This window comes from Microplitis mediator, chromosome 5 (genome assembly GCF_029852145.1).
Source record: "Microplitis mediator isolate UGA2020A chromosome 5, iyMicMedi2.1, whole genome shotgun sequence".
In the NCBI taxonomy this organism is placed as follows: Eukaryota; Metazoa; Arthropoda; class Insecta; order Hymenoptera; family Braconidae; genus Microplitis; species Microplitis mediator.
In genome coordinates, this window is record NC_079973.1 from 15,491,507 (window position 1) to 15,514,720 (window position 23,214).

The window sequence follows — 23,214 nt, forward strand, 5'->3', positions numbered from 1 at the left end:
AAGCATTTACCCCGCCGTTGAACGGCAATGGTAAATGGTCGTGGCGTATTGAATTGACGTAATGTCAGTGATTGAGTTCCCGATCTCGATACGTCATTGAAGTTTCTTACCAGCCGCTATTGGTTCGGTCGGTCGTGATTTACATTATTGGGCGGGGATCTCGCTGAATTTTTATTCGGATTATTCGGCGGCGACCCAGTACTCGAACCCTGTTGCATAAAAGCGGCTACCTGGGTCTTCGGGGCCTTTCGATGGTTTGGGTTATCATAACGTTCCGGGTGATACGCAAACTCGGGTACCACACTCTCGTTTGGGGGTACGGAGACTCTCGGTTGACGTCGATTTCGGGGACTGTCAAACTCCCCCACTAATTCATACAAGTGATCAAATGATGTAAAATCACTTCGTCGGATCACGGAGTGGTAATCGGACCGCAATCTGTTGAACGCAAAGTCCAATTGAAATTTGATCGGCATTGGGTCGGTCACCCGGGCCCACATGGCCAATACCGCGTCGAGGTAGTCCAGTCCGGACTCCAATGGACCTTGGGTGCGGTTAACAGCTTCTCCTAGTATCCTGCATTCGACAGCAGGTTCACCAAACCGTTTTCGGAGTTCATGGCAGAACTGGTCGTAGCTGCCAATCCGATATTTCTTGTGTGACCACCACGTTTTGGCCACACCAGAGAACAATATCGGCACACACGCAAGCACATCGGCATCACCAAGACCGCACGTGTCTCGGCATTCCTCGAGTCGACTCAAAAAGGTCTCAACTCGGTCTGATGCTAGCCCAGAGAACTTGATATTCCATTTGGCAACTCGTTCGTACATTCCAGGTTGGTAATGTACCTCTCCCACTCGTAAGGTAGTCGTATTTTGATTAGGGAGGATTTCCGGTCGATTGATCGGAATTTGGTCATTATAGGTGCTAACGTCACCGTGCGCGGTGGTACTTGGTCAGGCGGATTAGTATCGATCATCAATAAGCCAGCTGGCGTATTGGTGACAGTCGTGATCGGTGTAGTGGTCACCTGTATGGTGGTTACCACCGCTGTTCGATCCAGCCCACGCACACTGAACTCGAATGCAGCTAAAACCTCACGGTCGGGCAGTGGTTGGTCCGCCGTGGTCCAGGGTGTGTCGGGATGTCATTTCAGCCGGAGTGTGCGGTACAGTCGGTCGCGGCGAACTTCGTCCGAGCCCAATGCGCACGCATTCAGGGACAGCAGGAATTCGCGCACCTGCATTGAGAAAAATCACCGATCCAGTCATATCCTGACTCAGATCCCACCGAACTTGGTGAAAGTGTCCCCATCACCTGTCTTCGAACGACAGCAGCAGCTTCATCCTCCCGCCGTCAGATATCCTCGAGCTGCCTGTCCGTATCGCGTCGAGCCACCTCTATCCGAATCCGCTCGGCCGTGAGGCTGGCATGTTGCTCGATCGCAGCCTCGTGACTTGTTCGAGTGGTCTCATTCCCGATGGAGACCCCCTGATTACCCGTTGGGGTCGGAAGATTCGGGACTTCGTGAATAATCACGTTCGCGGTGTAGGACGGTGTCGGTGTGGTTATAACCTCCTTCGTCGTTGTCGTTGGGGTGATTTCCCCGTCCGGGGTCTCATGGTTATCTCCCATGGTGTCACGTCGTACTCTTATTCGCGAATTAATAACGATTCAATATCACCGTCGGAATATACGTCAAAATCCAAATTAACGTCAATCGGACGTCACTACGTAGCTGGTCGTTGATGTTTTACCCATGCACCCGAAATACAATTCGAAACCATCAACTTCACGGTCGATTACGCAAATCGGGTACATAAACGTTAAAATGCGGTCAAATCTGCCACAGTGGATTCGTGCCTTATGATCCTTCGAGCCCCATGTTGGGCGCCAAATATGTGACCGGTTATTTGATTCGCCTGGAATCCGTCAGGCGAACTAGTCCCCTCACAACTATTCGGCTTACCTGTTTCGGGTTATGTGGTTGTTGAGCGCCGGGTGAGTTCTACTCACCGAAGTTCTTGTTGATCGTACACTCAGGGCGGTGGATCGGGGTAGGATAGGCACTAAGGTTCCAATAAAATTACGTAATCCAAATTGTACGACAAGAATAATTCGTAAATTAACACAAAAAAAAAAAATCAAATAAATCAATCGGTGTTACAATAAGAGGAAAAAAAAAAACTAACGTTGTTCGTTTAATACACCAAACTTAATACTAATGCCGTTGTCGGCGTGCCTCGATATAAACAATACCCAAGAAGCGCGGGATACGATACGCGGTGACTAAAATTACTACAGCACCGTAACTTAACGGCAAGGTGATGTCAATTTACTTGACCTCCGATACAGTCGGTAACGTAACGGCCGTAATCGAATTACCGTCAGAATGTTATCCGTACCATCAACAACACGCAAATTATTACCGTTAATAATCCGGGTTCGGAAGAAATGAACAATCAAGAAAACCGAATAACGAGACCCGAATATACAGTACTCTTAATATCACTCAAAAACGATAATAAAATAAAATAATAAAAAAACAATAATAAAATAAAATAACAAAACAAAAAAAAACAGAAAAAAAAATGTCGATCAGATGACCATCGCGACACAAAAGAAACGGTGACGAATCACCCTACAATTCTAAATTCTACAGGTACCAGTGGAGATAAATTAATCGGACTCGCTCACCGGTCGATGATCTCGAAGGTTTATGGATCCGTCTCCACGTGGTCGATGATCCCAGTATGGGCTGGCCGGGGTCGGCGTGAGTCTTGTAGCACGTGCGTCGTGCCCGCCAAAGGCTGAACAACGTAATCGGCCTGTCCGATCACGGTACTGCATCGATGATCTCACGTAATTGACGTGAGGTCAATTAAGTATCTCCGCACACGGAAAATCAGAAAGATAGCCACCGGAATCTCGGCACAATTCGTCTTGATCTTTATTTTTAATTAATTTTTACTCGAATAAGCACCAGTAACGAAATTTTCAATTGATATCAAGCAAACACGTGTACGTGACAACAAGGTACGATCCAGAATGGCGTTGGTCGTTCCTGTTCCCTCCTCGTCGATTGTAGTTCAGGGCTTCCCCAGTTGGCGGCGCTTCGATCGCTCCTAATGCAGAGCTTGGTTATGCGTGACTCAGGCAATTGCTCCCCGAATCCCTCGATGTCGGTTCAGTTTTCCATAATAAATCAGTTGTGCATGTATACCATATGTCGTATAAATCTTTGTTACGACTGTTCGTGGACATTGGCCCGTTCGTTCGGGTGTGTTAATCGTCATACAGGCTAACTCACTAGACGATGTCAACTTCCAAAAACTTTCCGCTGGCGGAATTATATACTCTCCGTACTTCGGGTATTATCGGCCGTTGTCGTCGAGTCGCGCATGTGGATCGTAGCCGAATCCTCTTGGGCTCTGGTGACCAGCAAACGAGTACCTAAATTTCTAAAAGTGCCACGATACCAACTTGAGCTAACTTAATTACTAAAGAACTTATTACTATTATTATTATTATTATTAAATATCTCGAGTCTCGGATCCTTCTCGTACCAAGCTGCCAACTGAACGAAATAAATTATCATACGCGGGAAAAGTTGCTCAAAAAGTTATTCAAACTCGTGATTGGCCAAGTCAATATACAGCAGCTGTCAAAATATATATAACCTTACATTATTAAATAATAGTAATGTACGGATTAATAACTAAATGACCACGTGTCGGCGTTGAATTAGAAGGTGAAATTTAAAATGTCACAGTATATACAAAAACGTATAGTATAAATATTAAATGAAATTGATAGAAACATATGAGAATATCAACACAAAACACTGTATTTTTTATTTTATATCAATTTTATATTTTTTTAGCAGCATTGGTATTGGTAGTTAGTTGACAATATATTTCAAAAATTAATTTTACGATTCGTACAATATTGAATTTACAGAGCAAAGAAAAGTCTCGTTAAAATTATTATATTAATATTATAAATTTTACAAAAAGTCTTATAACTACTCATCTAACTTAATAAACATTTATAAGGATGATATAAAATAAATAAAAATACATCTAATTTTCCATAAAATTAAAATCCATGCGGTTTACATTTATTACACACAATGATACATCAAATTGTTTTTTATTTTATTAAAACAAAAAAAATATAATTTATTCTTATTCGTAAGTGTGTAATTTATTATCAATCGTAAAAATAGTTATGCAAACAAATCTCATAAGCATAATTATATTAAAATCAATAAGAATAATAAAGTTTTTCACAATCACACAACCCCATAAAACTCAACTGAATAATTGACACTTGCTAAATAAAATAGATGCTTCTTGAATGAATTCCCGCGGAGTACTGATCAGAAAAATAACCAAATAAATCCGAACATTCAGAACAAAAGATTATTTCGTTTAAACACCATTGTAAATATTATTAAAGACGAACAAAAATCATTGTCAAAAAATTATAAATAGCTGTATTTCAATGAAGTTTTATTAAATGGATGTAAAGACTGTTATTAATTTTTTAAACTTTAATGATTTTCTATAAGTGTTGTTCCTCAACTGAGTAAATATCAGTTCAAATTTCACAAATTTTATTATGCTGGCACGAGAAATTTTGCATTACTGATAAAGTAGAATTTCTACTGATCATATAATAAAACTTATCAACTGACAAAACTAAAAGTTTTAAAATTTTAAGAATTTTTATTATGCTAGCTTTAGAATTTTCAATTGAATCAATGTTCGAGAATTTATACCCAGTAAATAATAACAAAAATTGAAGTAAATATAAATATCATGACAAAATCTGTAAATTTTGTTATTCTATTGTGGCAATTATTATTTTTAGTTCTTATTAATTCTTGTGTGATCAAAAATTATAAAATTTATATAATATAAAACAACAAAACCATTTTTTCATAGAAAAAATTTTACACAGGAGTTTTAAATGTAACGAATTTATTTCGAATTTAATACTGTTTGAAATGATTATTTTTATGCTGAATATAAATTTTGATACAAAATTTACAAATCCATAATTTAAAAACTATAATATATAACACATAATAATTTTTATTTACATTTTAATTAATAGCAAACTTTTATCAAAACTTTACTCTCAATTTATAAAATTTCAAGATTTATTTTGATATTACTTTCATAGCATAACTTATTTTATATTTGTTGGTTATTAAAAATCAAAGACTTCAAAAATAATTATGCTACTCTATAATTTTTTTTGCGTACCTATTACTTTCTACTAATTTTTCATAAAAATTATCATAATTTATGATTTTCTAAACAGATCTAGTAGAAATCGAAAATCAGACAGTATTTTTTCGTTTATATTGAGCTTCATTTCTCTCCGTGTATGATTTCGAGTGCATTGCTAAAAATATTACACGCCCAGACATAGAAGACGTACGAGAGAGATGCAAAACGTTTTTGATTGTGTTATCTGAAAACATACAATTACGATTGCCTGATAATTTATCAGTACTCAAAACTATGGCCGATCTTCACCCGAAAGTTGCAACATCACAACTCAAACCTAGTCTCAATAATATTCTAACTCAGATTCATAGAACTGATTTATATGGCAATAAAAATGATATCGAGTCGGAATGGAAGAAAGTGCATAACAAGTCATGGTCTAATCTCAGAAATTCGGTCGATTTCTATGCTGAAGTATCTGACGATTGTGATGCTGCAGGACATAAACGGTTTAAAAACATTGCAAAGTTCGCTATGGCTTTATTAACGGTTTCAATTTCCAACGCAATGGTGGAACGCGCCTTTTCAATTTATAACATTTTCAAAAATAAACTAAGGAATAAGTTGACACTTGAATTGTTGCAAAGTTTAATGATGGTTAAATTTAGCATACAGAGAAACTTTGGTTCGTGTGTAAATTTTATTCCATCTTCTAGTATGTTAAAACTGTTTAATGTAAAAATGTATGACTTTAAAACTACTGACACTAATAAAGAACAAGCAGCTCATGAGTTCTTTAAAATTATTATTGAGTTGGGAATTAACATAGTCTAAATATTTATAATTATGAATATATATATTTTATTTATTTATAAATTACACGTACTGATGCCTATTCAGTAAATGTAATAATTTTTTCCTATAAATTTCGTGTACTAATTGAATAAAACCTATTTACTTTTAATTTTCTGATTTAACATGAAAACTTATGTAGGTAAGTTAATTTATTAAATTTTAAACAACTAAAAATATTTGACTTATTTTTTTTTATTTAATTAATTCTATTAAGCAAAATAATATAAAATGAAACTGTCAATATAAAAAATTTTTTCACGTTCGAGTTTAGGGTATTTTGGTTTTAATTTAGGGGATTTTAAAATAGACTTGGGGGAAAAAATTTCAACGAGTTGGCATCACTGTATGATGTATCAAATGTACCTCTACTCCCTACGATTATCACTGGTCTTGTCAGTACGATAGCACCTACAGTTCTTATCGGATCTTAATGTAATTTTTCACACTTATTCTATAGGCGATTATCTTGATCAAGTTCAAAGATGGGCTGAATCGTTCGAATAGTTTTGAAATTATGACTGTTTGAAATTTTCATGATTTTTCATAAAAATCAGTTTTTAATTACTGCTGAAGTTTATATAACTTCAAAACTAATATTCATATATAATTTCTGTAAAAAGGATTTTAAAGCTTGACTAATAAGCTTTAATTTATGGTCTTAAACTTTATATTTTGACCATTTTTTCTATTAATTTGATAGCCTTGAAGTTTTAATGAAATCAAAAAATGATGAAAATATGGTTTTCATACGAATTAAATTTTCTGTACTTCTTTTACGTGAAGGTTAGCTTAGTACATTACCTATATAATGTTTTGTCAAATCAACTATCTGAAGTTCTCTATCGAAAATAGTCGTTGTCTCTTTTTACCGTCACTCTTAAAAAACGAGTCTAATTCCATATCATGACTATACACTAACGTGTATCACAGGATATATATGTATTAATCTATATAAAAAGTTTAATACATATATATCCTGTGATATATGTTAATGTATAGTCATGATATGGAATTAGACTCGTTTTTTAAGAGTGAGGGTAAAAAAAGACAACGACGATTTTCGATAGAGAACTTCAGAAAGTTGATTTGCTTATATATAATTAATGATTTCCTATAAGCTTATTTATATATACATACATATATAAATTTTTTAATGAATGGTATTTTCGAACCCTACTCAACTAATTATGATAGGTCGTGACAAAATTCCTTGAAAAATCGACCATAAGGACAAATACAATAGTTAGATTTTAGAAAAATCTACCTAAAAAATTTGGGCATCGGTTGGCCCTGCAGGCCAGCCCCCAAACTTCCCGCTGTTTTCGAGCTCTTAGAGCTCGAAAACATTAATATAAATACATTTTCGAGCTCGAAAATACCTTTGTTTCCCTTTTTTATGAGCTTTTCAAGCCCAAAAGGGTTACGTTTTATGTGAAAGTTTAAAAATTTAGAATCTAAAATAATTAATGAATGAGCGATTTTTATATTTATTCATAATTATGTTCCATAATCAGGTCAAAATTAAGTATTTCTGTGATTCGTTGCATCTATATTTAGTGTAAGTATATATCGTGATACGAGCGAACATGACGATTTTTAGGCAGTCACTTTCAATGACTTATATGAAGAAGAACATATTAGTTTTGAGTAATTTTGTTAAGTAATTGTGATGTTATTCAATGAAAGAAGCAGAAATTGATGAAACATTTATTATTCCGTCGACGATATCTCTCGAACGGATTATCTGATTGGGATGTTCTTGGCAGCAATCGAACGATATTATCGAGTTCTAGATCTGTTTAAATTTTGAAAATGATCGATCCGACAGTTTTCAAAATATCCACGAAAAACGAAAAAAAAATCGATTTTTTCCATTCCTTCGTCGACGATATCTTTCGAACGGATTATTTAATTGAGCCGGTTAAGGTGGCAATTAGCGCGTTTAATTGAGGTCTAGAGCTGATCAAATTTTAGGAATGGTTGGTTTAGTCATTTCGACAATATTTGCAGAAAACCGTTTTCTACTATTTCTTCCTTCGACGATATCTTTCGAACGGATTATTCGATTGAGACGTTATTGGCGGCAATCGAAAGCTTTTATTGAGTTCAAGAGCTGATTAGATTTTGGAATTCATCAATCCGACAGTTTCCAAAATATCCACGAAAAACGAAAAAAAAAACGATTTTTTCCATTTTTTCGTGGACGATATCTCTCGAACGGATAATCCGATTGAGTCGGTTGAGGTGGAAATCAGCGCTTTTAATTGAGGTCTAGAGTTGATAAAATTTTAGGAATGGTTGGTTTAGTCGTTTCAACAATATTTGCAGAAAACCGTTTTCTACTAGTTCTTTCGTCGACGAAATCTTTCGAACGGATTATTTGATTAAGACGTTAGTGGCGGCAATCGAAAGCTTTTATCGAAATCTAGAGCTGATTAGATTTTGGAATAGATCGATTCAACACTTTTCAAAATATCCAAAAAAAAAAAACGAAAAAAAAATTATTTTTTTTTTCGTATTTCTTAAATATCTCAGAGTGTATTTGACTAAATGATCTAAAATTTTCTGAAAATCTAAGTTCAGAAGATATCTTTCGAATGCTGCAAGAACCATCTAAATCGGTTCATCCATCGAAGAGATATGTGAGGTTTACATCCACACACACATACACACACAAACATCGCTCTGAAAATGTCAGAATAGCATCTTAGCACCTTCAAACGTCGACATATGATGAAAACCCGATTTTTGAAAATCGGAGTAAAACCAGTAACTTCTCGAATTTTTTGAAAATCGTTGATTTTCTTAGCGGAAAATTAAAAATTGTAAGCTTACTATAGTACAATCTTTTTTACTGTAAAATGTTAAAATGCATGTATCTCATGAACAGTACACTTAAGCAATATAAGTGAAATGAGCAAGTTTGGAGAGGACAAAATTTCCTAAAAGTTTGGTTTCAAGCGTATTTTTGGTAAGATGAGCCGTTTCTTCACTATTAACAAAAATAAATGAAAAAAGTGAAAAATTGACTTCCGGAGCTGATACAATCGACATGGATCAAGTTAGACCAAAACCGTTTTATACACTTTCAAAAAGCAACAAATACTCTTCAAATAAAAACTGGTTTCAAAACGATAGCTTAAAATCGGGCTAAGTTATACTAATTAAAAAAAAAAGTTATTCGATTTATATGCTTTTCAAATGGGGAAACTTTGATGCTCAAGAGGAAATACTTGAAATTGAAAAAAAGGCTGTTATGTCCGACTTCGCAACCTTTTTTTTTTAAATTCATGTTGAACGCTCCAAAGGAATAAATATTCCATTTTCTCATAAGAAACCAGGAGTAGTTCAATTGCAGAGATTTCTTCGCCCGTCTTTTATTCCCTTATTCTTAGTCCCCACTTAGTAATAACTACGGTCACTCTAATGCGTAGCAACACCCACAATTAACATTGAGCTGAATTAAGTTCCGTCAACGGGACATCTCTTACTATGTAAGACGTTGAAAACCCCCTCCTTCCCAAACTCGGACCCCAATGGTTGCATCTACAAAATTTTTCAAGAGAAAATCACTCTACCGAGCACCGGTTTGCTTTTCAGTTATCAGTTGATTAGTTTCAGCGAAGAGTCGCAATTTGGTACATAGTATCTTTTCAAATCTCTCAAATAATTTTATTCGGGAAATAAAATTATCAAAACCAATTAAATAAATATATATACTATATATTTATAACAAATATACAAAACAAAGCAATTACTCTACCGAGCACAGGCTTGCATTCCGGTCACTAGCTGAATTCAAAGTTTTCAGCAAAGAGTCATGATTCGGTACATAGTATCTTTCGAAAAAAAAAAACAAATCGCGTACAATTTTATTCAGGAAATAAAATTCGCAAACCATTAAATAAATATATATACTATATATTTATAACAAATATACAAAACAAAGCAATTACTCTACCGAGCACCGGTTTGCTTTTCGGTTATCAGTTGATTAGTTTCAGCGAAGAGTCGCAATTTGGTACATAGTATCTTTTCAAATCTCTCAAATAATTTTATTCGGGAAATGAAATTATCAAAACCAATTAAATAAATATATATACTATATATTTATAACAAATATACAAAACAAAGCAATTACTCTACCGAGCACAGGCTTGCATTCCGGTCACTAGCTGAATTCAAAGTTTTCAGCAAAGAGTCATAATTCGGTACATAGTATCTTTCGAAAAAAAAAAACAAATCGCGTATAATTTTATTCAGGAAATAAAATTTCGCAAACCATTAAAAATAAATATATATACTATATATTTATAACAAATATACAAAAGTAAAAAGTCAAGAAGAGTTATAGCAGTGAAATAAAGAAATATATATCTATATAAAATATACTGCTCAAAGAGAGCAAAATAAAATCGCATCGCGAAGAAAATTTTATAAAGAAAAGAAAAGTTTTATAAAAAAAAAGTGTTATCGGTTGTGAGTCAGTAGTTAAGTGTTAATAGCACTGCTCAGTGCATTAAAAATTGAAAAGCAAATATTGTAACTTAAAGTGAATACATGCTTAAAAATGAAAGAAATAACCTTTAAAGAGTATCATCTCTAATTCCTTTGGGAAAATTAAAGGAAATTTGTTCCATTAGAACAAAAAAAAAATTAACCTAATAAAGAGTAAGGAAACATCAGTGTATACTAAAGTGTAATCAATGTTTATGCATAAAAGTAAAAGCCTTTAAAGAGTATCATCTCTAATTTCTACAAAGAAAAAGAAAGGTATTTTTGGTTTGTAAAGGATTAAAGTTTAATAGTTAAATAAAAGGAAAATAAAAGTGAAAGACCGTTTTTGTGCTTCATTAATTAAAAATAAGTTAGCCAATATTGATCACCCTTCCTCGCTTGTTCATCGCTTACACGAGAGAAAGCGAAAATTGTCAACCAGTCCAAGGAATACATCTCAGGAGTCCAAGGGCCTACTACGAAGGAGTCTTCAAAAGGGGAAAAATAATCAACGAGAACTATTACAGCAAAGGTAGGAAGTTTATAAGTGACTATTTTATCTTTTAAATTCTTTAACAAATTTTCAATCGGCCTCAAAATTTAATTGAAAATAAGGATGCTATAAATTCTAAATCGTATGTATCAATTTGCATATTCTATATTTATCGACTTATGAAATTAACTCATTTTTACTTAACTAAGAACTAAAGGAAAAACTTACATCGAAACGTATCCCTAAAATAAAATAAAATAAGGCTTGAATTAAACATTTAAGCCGAAAATTGCATGTGTTAGTCCGAACGCCCCAATCCACGCAAGCCAAACATTAATTAAAAATAATAGTCGGACATAACAAGGCCATTCGGCAGCCGAAATGAAAGGTAGGTTTTGCAATTAATCTATATAAAAAGATTCATTCATCCATATCTTGTGATACATGTTAGTGTATAGTCATGATGTGAAATTAGGCTCGTTTTCTAAGAGTGAGGGTAAAAAAAGACAACGACCATTTTCGATAAAGAACCTCAGACAGTTGATTTGACAAAACATTGTGTAGGTAATGTACGAAACTAACCTTCACGTAAACAACGTATAGAAAATTTAATTAGTATGAGATCATAATTGTAATCGCTATTACGATGGCAACACCAGTTATAGAACGTACAGTTACGATTGAAACATCATAAATAATAAAAGAAATAGTTTTAAAATATAAAATATCTGTGAAATTTACTGGTGATTTTGTTTACAATAAAATACAGCTGACAAAATTGTATTAAAATGGGAAATGCATATGTTATGTGGAATGAACACCATATTTTCCACATTTTTTGATTCCATTAAAACTTTCAAGGCCATCAAATTATTGGAAGAAATAGTCAAAACATAAAGTTTAAAGTAAAAAATTAGAGCTTACTAAACAAGCTTTATGATACTTTTTACTGAAATTGTCTATCAGTTTTAGTTTTAATATTATATGAACTTCAACAGTGAATAAAAATTGATTTTTTCGAAAAATCGTGAAAATTTCATACAGCTATAACTTCAAAACTAATCGACCAATTTAGCTCATCTTCTAATTTGATCACGATAATCACCTATAGAATAAGTGTGGAAATTTCGTTAAGATCTGATGAGAAGTGTGGATACTATCGTAATGACCAGTATTGTTCATAGAGCATACCGGTACATTTGAAAAATCATTAGTGATAATAGAAATACTTTTAAAATATAAAATAGCTGTGAAATTTACAGGTTATTTTGTTCACAATAAAATAAAACTGACGAAATTGGATTATAATGGGAAATGCTTAAGTTATGTGCAATAAAAACCATATATTCAACATTCTTTGAGTTCATTAAAAATTTCAAGACTATCAAATTATTGGAAAAAAATAGTCAAAACTTAAAGCTTAAGGTCATAAATTAAAGATTATTAGAGAAACTTTTAGATACTTTTTACGGAAATTGTCTATGAATATTAGTTTTGAAGTTAATTAAGTTTAGCAGTGATTAAAAACCGATTTCTACGAAAAATCATGAAAATTTCAAACAGCCATAATTTCAAAACTATTCAAACGATTCAGCCCATGTTCGAACTTGATCAAGGTAATTGCCTATAGAATAAGTGTAAAAAATTACATTAAGATCCGATAAGAACTTTGGGTGCTAATGTAATGAAAAGACCAGTGACAATCATAGAGAGTAGAGGTACATTTGATACATCATAAGTAATAAAAGGAATACTTTTAAAATATAAAATAACTGTCAAATTTACAGGTTATTTCGTGCACAATAAAACACAACTGATGAAACTAGATTTTAATGGGAAATTCATAAGTTATGTGGAATAAAACCCATATTTTCAACATTTTTTGATTCCATTAAAATTTCCAAGGCCATCAAATTATAGGATGAAATGGTCGAAATGTAAAGTTTAAGGTCATTAATTAAAGCTTATTAGACAAGCTTTCAGATACTTTTTCTGGAAATTGTCTATGAGCATTAGTTTTAAAATTATATGAACTTGGATGTGGAAAAAAATTGATTTTTTTCAAAAAATCATGGAAATTTCAAAAAGCCATAACTTCTAAACTAATCAACCGATTTTGCCCATCTCCGAACTTAACTGCGATAATCGCCCATAGAATAAGTGTGAAAAATTTCATTAAGATCTGATAAGAATTGTAGGCGTAATCGTATCCTCAAAACTGCGTTATATACCATATATATGTAGCGTTGCTACTAGGTAACGCGATCGATAAAATTCGACAGTTTCCGTCGAACATCGATTATTTCATTTTATCCATCTCTACCACATTGGTGGGGACAATTAGTAATAGACCGTGGGATTGTACACACGCATCCAGGCTTCTTACTTTACTGTATACTTACAATCACTGCGTTATTTTCCGTTTATTTAAATAAAACATTTGTTTAAATTAATTAGTTGGTTTTAATAATTTATATTATCACCTCAACCACTAAATTTATATTATTTTAATTTTTCTACGTATCCAACGATGACTCGTCACTCAGGAATGTTCGGCTGACTCTCTGGCTTAATCCTCGAAACTATTTCCGATGACGTAGCTACCGGAAAATTTAACGTGACACTGCACGAAATAAGCAATTTTATTTTCACCGCGCAAAAACTTTTATCACTATTCGATTCGCACTAAAGGTCCCTCGAATCAACACTGATGCGGCATAACGTCCATAAGATGCCCCGCAATGCACCAGCGGTGATAAAATATGAAAAACTGCACAATGATAAAAAATTCACTGCACTAATTAACTTAGAACAAATTCACACAAAAATAACTGTGAATACAAAATCACGGTCTGGCCGATTAAACGGCAACGCGACAAAATATTCGCGGGAAAACAACACGAGAACTCGCGAAATTTTTGCACTGTGTAATGCACGTGTTCGACGCTTCCCTTAAAAAGAGATCACGTCGGGGTCACCAATTTAGTGGTTGAGGTGATAATATAAATTATTAAAACCAACTAATTAATTTAAACAAATGTTTTATTTAAATAAACGGAAAATAACGCAGTGATTGTAAGTATACAGTAAAGTAAGAAGCCTGGATGCGTGTGTACAATCCCACGGTCTATTACTAATTGTCCCCACCAATGTGGTAGAGATGGATAAAATGAAATAATCGATGTTCGACGGAAACTGTCGAATTTTATCGATCGCGTTACCTAGTAGCAACGCTACATATATGTCGAATTACCAGTTGAGGTATTAATGAGACTCGGGTCTACGTTGTTATCTTTGCCACTCATCTTATTTATTAAACAAATTAACGAACACACACAGGTAATTACTACTCACAAATATCGCATACACTAAACAATAAGATTACGAGCAATAATATCAGTATCGGACAACTACACAATATCAAAGTATCCAAGAAAATATTAAAGATTACAAAAATATCAAATATTACACAATATTAAATACACAAATTATTACAAGCGATTAGTTTAGTAGAGAATAACAACTATTGACAATATTCTAGTTACTGTGGTGAAATGTGCGCGGCGGTAAAGTTAAAATCGAAACGAATACACGATTGGTCGGATAGCAATGTCGTCCGATCCTTTGTTCAATTAGAACTAACTCTCTGTACCCAATATTCTTGAGTCCCCGAATCGACCAAAAACTATATCTCAGGTAATTTTTACAAACTCGTACAATTACTTCCATATGTTTGAAAACTCATTATACCGAAAATATTGCTATCTCTCGATCGTGTCTACGTTGGATGCCCAGACGGGCTCCTTCGACTTAAGTCTACCGTCATAAACGTAAATATGAAAACTAACAAAATCTTAAGCGGATTAAATTGTAAAATATTTTTACTAAGTTTTTATTGTCTAAAAACGAACTCAATATAGTTGGGTCTTTCCCAAGTCTCAGGAAAAACCCAAGTATTATTTTATCTCCGACATATATATACACTTATCCAAAAAATGAAAGGAACAAGAAAATTTTATAAATTTTTAGTGATTTTTGGAAGGCTGTATTTTCGTGAAAAATGATCGTATCGAAAAAATTAAAAAAGCAAATTGAAGCTTGAAATCTCTAGTTCAAAGATCTTCCAGCAAAATATTTTTTTGAGACACGGTTTTTGCGGAATCATATAAAAAAGGTCGAGACAAAATTTTTCTAAATTTTTTGGTTTTGTTTTTTAGGTCTACGGGGCCGGGAAAAATTTTTTTAAAAAAATCGAATTCATGGCTCGTTTAGAAAATTTATTCAGCTACAATTTGCTTTTTTTTGTTACTCTGTACGACAATTTGCTGCTGAGATATCAGCTTTCAAATGAAAAAAGATCCTTTTGTCTTTGATTATTGATATCTCAGCAAGTAATGGTCACACAGTAATTTAAAGGGCAGTTTGATAAACTTGAATAAATTCCCTACAAGCTCCATTTTCGATTTTTTCACAAAAAAATTTTTTTTCATCCTTGATATCCATTTGAAAAATCCACAAAAACTGGCCATTATCCTTCGTGTCTCGCACTTCAAGATTACGAAGGTAGTATCACTACTTTTATGTCTCAAACCACAAGTTCAGAGCTTAAAAATATTTGATTTACGCGCGGCTACCGGCACCTGTGGCGCTACCGCGCTACTATTTCTCATTCATTGTTTTTGTGTTATACAGACCACACGTTTAGATTCAATCGCGTTATAATTTTTATCGTTTTGAGTGTATTATAAATATCAAACACGATGGGTGGCAAGAAGAAGAGATCGCGGAGTCGAGATCGTTCTGAGGAAAGAAGTAATTCGAAGAGATTGCGTAAACTGGAGGATATGATGAGTGGAATGCTGTCTAGCATTGCAGCTATCCAACAAGCTATTACGACAAAAGATTTGCCTGAATCATCCGAAGTCGATGACCATGAGTCTGTTGGAGATCAAAATGATGAAGGTAAATTGGATTTTATTAATTTCAAGAGTAAATCTCTTGGCCCGAGAGGCTAGTTTTTATCATTGAATCAGTATGCCCGAGAGGTTGATTCTTTGGTAGCGTCTTTTTTAGGCGGATAATAGAGGAATCTGTTTAACCCGAGAGGCATAATAGATTCTCATATGATAACCTTACTTTGTCTGGAAGATAAAGTAGAGATAATGTTATTTTAATTGCCCGGGAGGTAATTAAAAATGTAAACAAATTAGCTAACCTCTTAAAGAAAATAAACAAACAAATATGTTGGTCCGTGCATACGAGTACCAAGTATTTTATAACTATTGTTTTCCTTTTTTTTGTCAGGTGAGGATGGAAAAGATGTCGTGAACGAACCAGAGGTATTTGGAGTCTTGAAAGACGTGACCAATAAGCAACCGCCCGTTAATTCTGAAAAAACTGTACCAGTTGTCACAATTGATGGGTCTGAGACTCAGATTAAAGATGTTGAAGCTGAGGCTCCCTGGGTTTTAGATGAAGATGCTCTTCGTATTTTTGGAGAGGAACCAATCGGTGAGGACCCAAAACTTGTATTACACTCAAGTGTTGCCAAGAGGTGGAAAAAATACCTCACAGATGGCCTAACGAAGGAAGTTAAAGACTCCTTGTTAAAAAAATAGCCGCGTGCAGGTGAATTATCCTTCGAGGCTCCATTGTTGAATGAAGAGGTTATGGGAAATTTGAAAGATTCCGCCCAGAAGCGGGACAAGTATTTTTGTTGGACACAGCAGTTGGCTGGGTCAGCTTTATCTGCTCTGGCACCAGTAGTGGAATCACTCACTCCGTCAAAAGACCCTGAACACATAGGCATGCTGGATAAGGTTTGGGATGCAGCTAAGCTTCTTATTGAGATTCACCGTTCTCAAACGGTGGCTCATAAAGCATGCATACTACCGACCCTATCAAAACAATGGGCAACAGCCTTGGAAAAAGAGCCACGGATAAATTTTTATTTGGGGATAAAGTGGCCGACAAAATAAAAGAGATCAAAGCAATGGGAAAGGTAGGAGATGAGATGAAACCACAAGCCCCCAAGAAGACTACGGTTCCACCTAGTTCTTTAAACTGGAAAAGCTCGTTGAGCCAGAAGTCGGTGTCTCAATCGAGCTTGAAACCTTCAACGTACAGAAAACCACCGACTTCGAAGAACCAGACAAGACAGCCGGCGTACCAGAAGCCGGGCCAGTCTCGCCATTCGAATCCGCGGTTGAAGAACCGATAGGGAATGACGTAAGTATAATAGGGGGACGTTTAAGTCAATTTTTGGAGGCATGGAAGAAAATAACGGATGATAAATCCGTAATTCAATATATTAAAGGTTATAAAATACCCTTTAGTTCGTCTCCGGTTCAAACTCGTGCTCCACCTACAAGAGACTGGACACCTCTCGAGTCTGCGCTGATTCAGGTAGAGATTGATAGACTGCTGGCGATTGGTGCCATTATTCCAGCAAAAGCAGTCAATGATCAATTTCTGTCACCGTTTTTCCTAGTCCCTAAGTCGGATGGAAAACAAAGGTTTATTTTAAACTTGAAAGGTCTTAACTCCTTCATAGAAACGGAGCATTTCAAGCTGGAAGACCTTCGATCGGCGTGTAACCTACTAGAACCTGATTGTTTTATGGGTACCGTTGATCTCAAAGACGCGAATTTTTTGATACATATTTTTGAAAAAGACCGAAAATACCTAAGATTCATTTTTAATGGCCAATTATACGAATTTGTATGTCTTCCTTTCGGGTTATGTACTAATCCTTTTGTGTTCACTAAGCTTTTAAAGCCTGTTCTAAATGATCTGCGGTCGCGTGGTTATTTATCGGTGTTGTATTTAGACGACTTCTTATGTCTTGGTAGATCAATGGAGGAATGCAGAGACAATATCGAACAAACAGTTGACTTACTCAATCGTTTGGGGTTCATTATCAACCATGAGAAATCATGTTTGGTTCCTAAAACTAGATGTAAATACCTGGGGTTTTTACTAGATTCAGTCACTATGAAAGTTGAGTTGCCTGAAAATAAAAAGTTATTACTATTGTCTCAGATGAAGATCTTTAAGAAAAGGAAAAAATTCAAGATCCGAGACTTTGCTCAGCTAGTTGGCTCATTGGTAGCATGTTGTCCGGCAGTCGAATACGGGTTATTGCATTGTAGATTATTCGAGAGGGCTAAGGTTCGGGCCTTAAATAGTAATGAAGGATCATTCGATGCCATCATGTCAATGCCAGGATTTGTACAGAGAGATTGGGACTGGTGGATGAGGGCCATACCGCTAGCTAATCGGACTATTAGAGAGTATAAATTCATAAAGACAATTTTTTCGGACGCTTCATTGTCAGGTTGGGGAGCATTTTGTGAGGGTGAGAGTGCTAACGGTCTCTGGGACGAGACAGAGAGAAGTCTTCATATCAACCACCTAGAGTTAAAAGCAGCGCTTTTAGCACTGAAATGTTTCGCAACAGACTTACGGGATGTTGAAATTTTGCTCAAAGTAGACAACACAACTACCATGGCCTACATTAATAGAATGGGTGGTGTACGGTTTGCTGGTTTGCATGATCTAGCCTGTGAACTTTGGAGTTGGTGTGAGGAACGAAGGCTGTGGGTACACGCCACCTACATACCCTCAAAGGATAACTGCGAGGCAGATTATTCGTCTCGTATTGATAATACGGACACTGAGTGGGAGTTAGCTGATGTTGCATTTGATGAGATCACGAGGTGTTTTGGGACAATGGAGATTGATCTTTTCGCATCGCGCATAAACTCTAAATGTCAGCTATATTGTTCATGGCGAAGAGACCCCGAGGCTTTTGCATTCGATGCTTTGACAATTAGTTGGACCCAGTGGTTTTTCTATGCCTTCCCCCCTTTTTCCCTGGTTGCCCGGGTAATTAAGAAAATAAGAGATGATAGGGCAGAAGGTATCTTAGTGGTACCTTTTTGGCCCACGCAAAATTGGTTTCCTGCCTTCCAAAGATTGACTGTGGGCGACTGGGTTTGGTTCAATCCAGATGTTAATTTACTGGTTTTCCCTTGCAGGTTGAAGCATCACCCGTTGTCATCGAAGCTTACGCTGGTTGTCGCCAAGTTATCACCCAGGCGCTTTTAAGAAGAGGAACTCCAAAGGAAGCAATTGATATTACAATTGCTTCTCTGGAGGATTCAACATTAAAGCAGTATAACGGGACCTTAAACTTATGGTGGCAATGGAATCAACAGGCTTCGGAGGATCCCTTCGAAGTTTCAGCCAGCAAAACCCTCAAATTTCTATCGGAAAGATTTGAGCAAGGAATTGGACACAGTGCGCTAAATGCAGCAAGAGCTGCCCTTTCATTGATATCGGGTACAGATATTGCTAACAACGCCTTAGTCACTAGATTTATCAAAGGAACGTATAAAATGCGTCCTAGCTTACCAAAATACCACTCTACCTGGGACGTGGATCCTGTCTTGGAAAAATTAGCCTCACTCTTCCTATTGGATTCTTTATCTTTAAAAGATCTTTCATACAAATTGATAGTGCTCCTGGCTTTAGGTACTGCGCATAGAGCGCAGACACTTGCCTTAATTAAAGTGGCTAATATTGAGATTTTGAAGTCAAGAATCGAGATTCGAATACCGGATAGAATTAAAACAAGTCGACCAGGGGTACCTCAGCCCTTGTTGAAAGTTCCTTTCTTCACAGAAAAACCAGAACTTTGTATCGCCAAGACTCTAATTAAATACCTGGAAGTGACTAAGAAGCTAAGAAAAAATACGGACACTTTATTCATTTCATTTAATAAACCTCATGCTCCAGTCAAAAGTGAGACCATAAGTCGCTGGATAAGGGCAGCGCTTATATCATTTGGAGTGAATAAGAAATTTACCGCGCATTCCACAAGACATGCGTCAACTTCCAGGGCATATGAAAGAGGCGTTAGTGTACAGGAGATCAAGAAGATTGCCGGTTGGTCCCCAAAGTCTCAAACATTTGCGACTTTCTACAAGCAACTTATAGAAGTTGGATCTGATAATTTCGTTCTATCAATTTTATCAAACAAATAGATTAAAAATAGAAATATTCTCAGTAAACTAATTTTTTTTCTATTATTCTGATGATTGTCCAATAATTTTGTCCAATACATTTAATAAACATTTAAAAAAAAAAAAAAAACAAGGAATATAGTTTTCTACTTTCCTTTTTAAATGTTACCTCTAAACAGCTACCTTCGTAATCTCGAAGTGCGAGACACTCGGATAATTTAGATCGAACTTCGGCGGCCTCGTTTGATCAATCAATTTTCTGGTTTTTTAGTCAACTCATCGCTACTCTGCAAATATTGATAAAAAAAATATTGTTGCCAGGTAATTTTACAGCTTAATGTACCCGCAAAAATCCCGGAAATTTTCAGATTGATCCATTGAACCGTTTGTCCGGACCGATTGCTCAAAGTTTTACAAAACAATTAAAGGAACAAGTTTTGTTCCTTAATGTGTGTAATCATTACCAAAATGAAAAAATTAATTTTTTTTTTATTTTCTTTCATTTTTGCGTTAGTTATTCAGTACATGTAAGGTAAAGAGGAAAAAAAAAAATTTTCCAAAAAACGAGACCAAACAAGAATTTTTTCACATGTTTTTTTTTTATGTTTTATTCGGGGGGTTATTTTTTTTTTCGTTTTTCGGACAAAAAAATTTTTTTTTCCTCTTTACCATACATGTACTGAATAACTAACGCAAAAATGAAAGAAAATAAAAAAAAAATTAATTTTTGCATTTTGGTAATGATTACACACATTAAGGAACAAAACTTGTTCCTTTAATTGTTTTGTAAAACTTTGAGCAATCGGTCCGGACAAACGGTTCAATGGATCAATCGGAAAATTTCCAGGGTTTTTGGGGGTATATTAAGCTGTAAAATTACCTGGCAACAGTATTTTTTTTATCAATATTTGCAGAGTAGCGATGAGTTGACTAAAAAACCAGAAAATGGCCATTTTTTGTGGATTTTTCAAATGGATATCAAGGATGAAAAAAAATTTTTTTTTGAAAAAATCGGAAATGGAGCTTGTAGGGAATTTATTCAAGTTTATTAAACTGCCCTTTAAATTACTGTGTGACCATTACTTGCTGAGATATCAATAATCAAAGACAAAAGGATCTTTTTTCATTTGAAAGCTGATATCTCAGCAGCAAATTGTCGTACAGAGTAACAAAAGAAAGCAAATTGTAGCTGAATAAATTTTCTAAACGAGCCATGAATTCGTTTTTTTTAAACAATTTTTCCCGGCCCCGTAGACCTAAAAAACAAAACCAAAAAATTTAGAAAAATTTCGTCTCGACCTTTTTTATATGATTCCGCAAAAACCGTGTCTCAAAAAAATATTTTGCTGGAAGATCTTTGAACTAGAGATTTCAAGCTTCAATTTGCTTTTTTAATTTTTTCGATACGATCATTTTTCACGAAAATACAGCCTTCCAAAAATCACTAAAAATTTATAAAATTTTCTTGTTCCTTTCATTTTTTGGATAAGTGTATATAAATTTTTTAACGGATGGAATTTTCGAACCCTACTCAACTTATTATGATAGCATGTGACAAAATTACTTGAAAAATCGACCATGAGGACAAATACGATAGTTAGATTTTAGAAAAATCTACCTAATTAAGAGCTGAAATTTGTAGGGAATTTTTCTCTTAACATATACAACAAAATTTTCTCGTGTCCGCTGAAAAAAAAATGTTCGTTTCAAATGAAGCACCCTAATGGCTATACAAGTTTATATACGCTCCGTATGTAGTCATGTATGGGCATTAGGGTGGGTCGATAATCCGTTTTTTTTGAATTTTTATTATTAATACCAGAAATATTTTTCTTTGCACAAAAAAAAATTTTTTTCGGAAAACAAAAAAAATTTTAGATCGATATCTTAGGCTCGCTAAATTCCGCTAAAGTTACAAGTTGTTTAAAATTTTTTTCCAACTTATTTTGATCGGAAACTTAATTCTCTACAAAAAAAATCCTATAATAAAATAACGAGAAGTTAATTGTTACTGAGATAGATGCAATTTTGTTCTAAAAAAATTGATTTTTCAAGATATTATTTCTTCTTTAGGGTAAAATATGAATTTTATCATATAAATTTCATGGGAAATTAAATTTCTTACAAAATTAGCCTTCTGGTAAAAACTTGAAATTTATAGTTATTCAGAAATTGTCAGTTTTATGTTTAGATAGTTACATTTTTCGTTATTTGGTGGCTTTCACCAGGAATCGCTATTATCTTTGTAACTATCAACTTTATATAAATTTTTATCAGGTTTGTTTTGTAAAATATTGAATTTTCTATGAAATTTTTATGATAAAATCCATATTTTACCCCGAAAAGTGATAATATCTTGAAAAATTTCATTTTTTAGAGCAAAATTGCAATTATCTCGGTAAGAATCAACTTTACATAATTTTATCATAGGATCTTTTCTGTAGAAAATTAAATTTCCGATCAAAATAAGTTGACAACAAAATTTTAAACAACTTGTAACTTTAGCGGGATTTGGCGAGCCTAAGATATCGACCTAAAATTTTTTTTGTTTTCCGAAAATTTTTTTTTTGTACAAAGAAAAATATTTTTGGTATTAATTATGAAAATTCAAAAATAGTGGATTTTCGGCCCACTCTACTGGGCATTTATATCCATATGTGAACATGAAATTTGTTGAACAAAATCGTAAATGGACTATATACGCTCGTGTATGGTTTATATGTCCATGTACGGGTATGTGTGGACGTTTAAATTTTTTGATAAAATCATAAATGGATCGTATATGCCCATATATAGGTCATATGTGCCCTATAAAGTTCATATATGCTCTTGAATTGTTCATATATGGACCATATACAGGATATATATGTAGCGACGCATCTTTAGGATTAGAGAAACAATCACTGCCTAAGTCGCTACATACCAAAGAGTGCAACGTTGTGAGTGATGATGAGAAGAGGAGAGGTAGAAAAATGTATTTGTGGGGTGAAAGGCGTTTCGTCTAAGTATATGATAGCTGAGACTCCTCAGTTAGGTGTGTCTATCGTATACCCCACCTAAGACGCCGAGTTGGAAGTTACATGTTGGAAATGTTATAGAT

The 23,214-nt window shown here is 34.5% G+C and overlaps 1 protein-coding gene across 1 annotated transcript; it reads left to right on the forward strand.

Annotated features, from left to right (window-relative positions):
* The first annotated feature begins 15,848 nt into the window (after positions 1–15,848).
* LOC130669013 (uncharacterized) lies at positions 15,849–20,135 on the forward strand. Its single transcript, XM_057471653.1, has 5 exons — positions 15,849–16,050; positions 16,393–16,599; positions 16,717–16,907; positions 17,161–18,975; positions 19,128–20,135. The coding sequence occupies exons 1-5, from the start codon at positions 15,849–15,851 to the stop codon at positions 20,133–20,135; spliced, it is 3,423 nt and encodes a 1,140-aa protein (XP_057327636.1).
* Positions 20,136–23,214: the final 3,079 nt, after the last annotated feature.

What these genes read in the sequence shown, in the direction of transcription:
- LOC130669013 (XM_057471653.1), top strand. Translation starts at nt 15,849, where the DNA reads ATGGGTGGCAAGAAGAAGAGATCGCGGAGTCGAGATCGTTCTGAGGAA. An exon ending in TGGAGATCAAAATGATGAAG is followed by an intron (nt 16,051 to 16,392) that starts GTAAATTGGATT and finishes TTTTTTTGTCAG; the next exon opens with GTGAGGATGGAAAAGATGTC. An exon ending in ACATAGGCATGCTGGATAAG is followed by an intron (nt 16,908 to 17,160) that starts GTTTGGGATGCA and finishes AAACTGGAAAAG; the next exon opens with CTCGTTGAGCCAGAAGTCGG.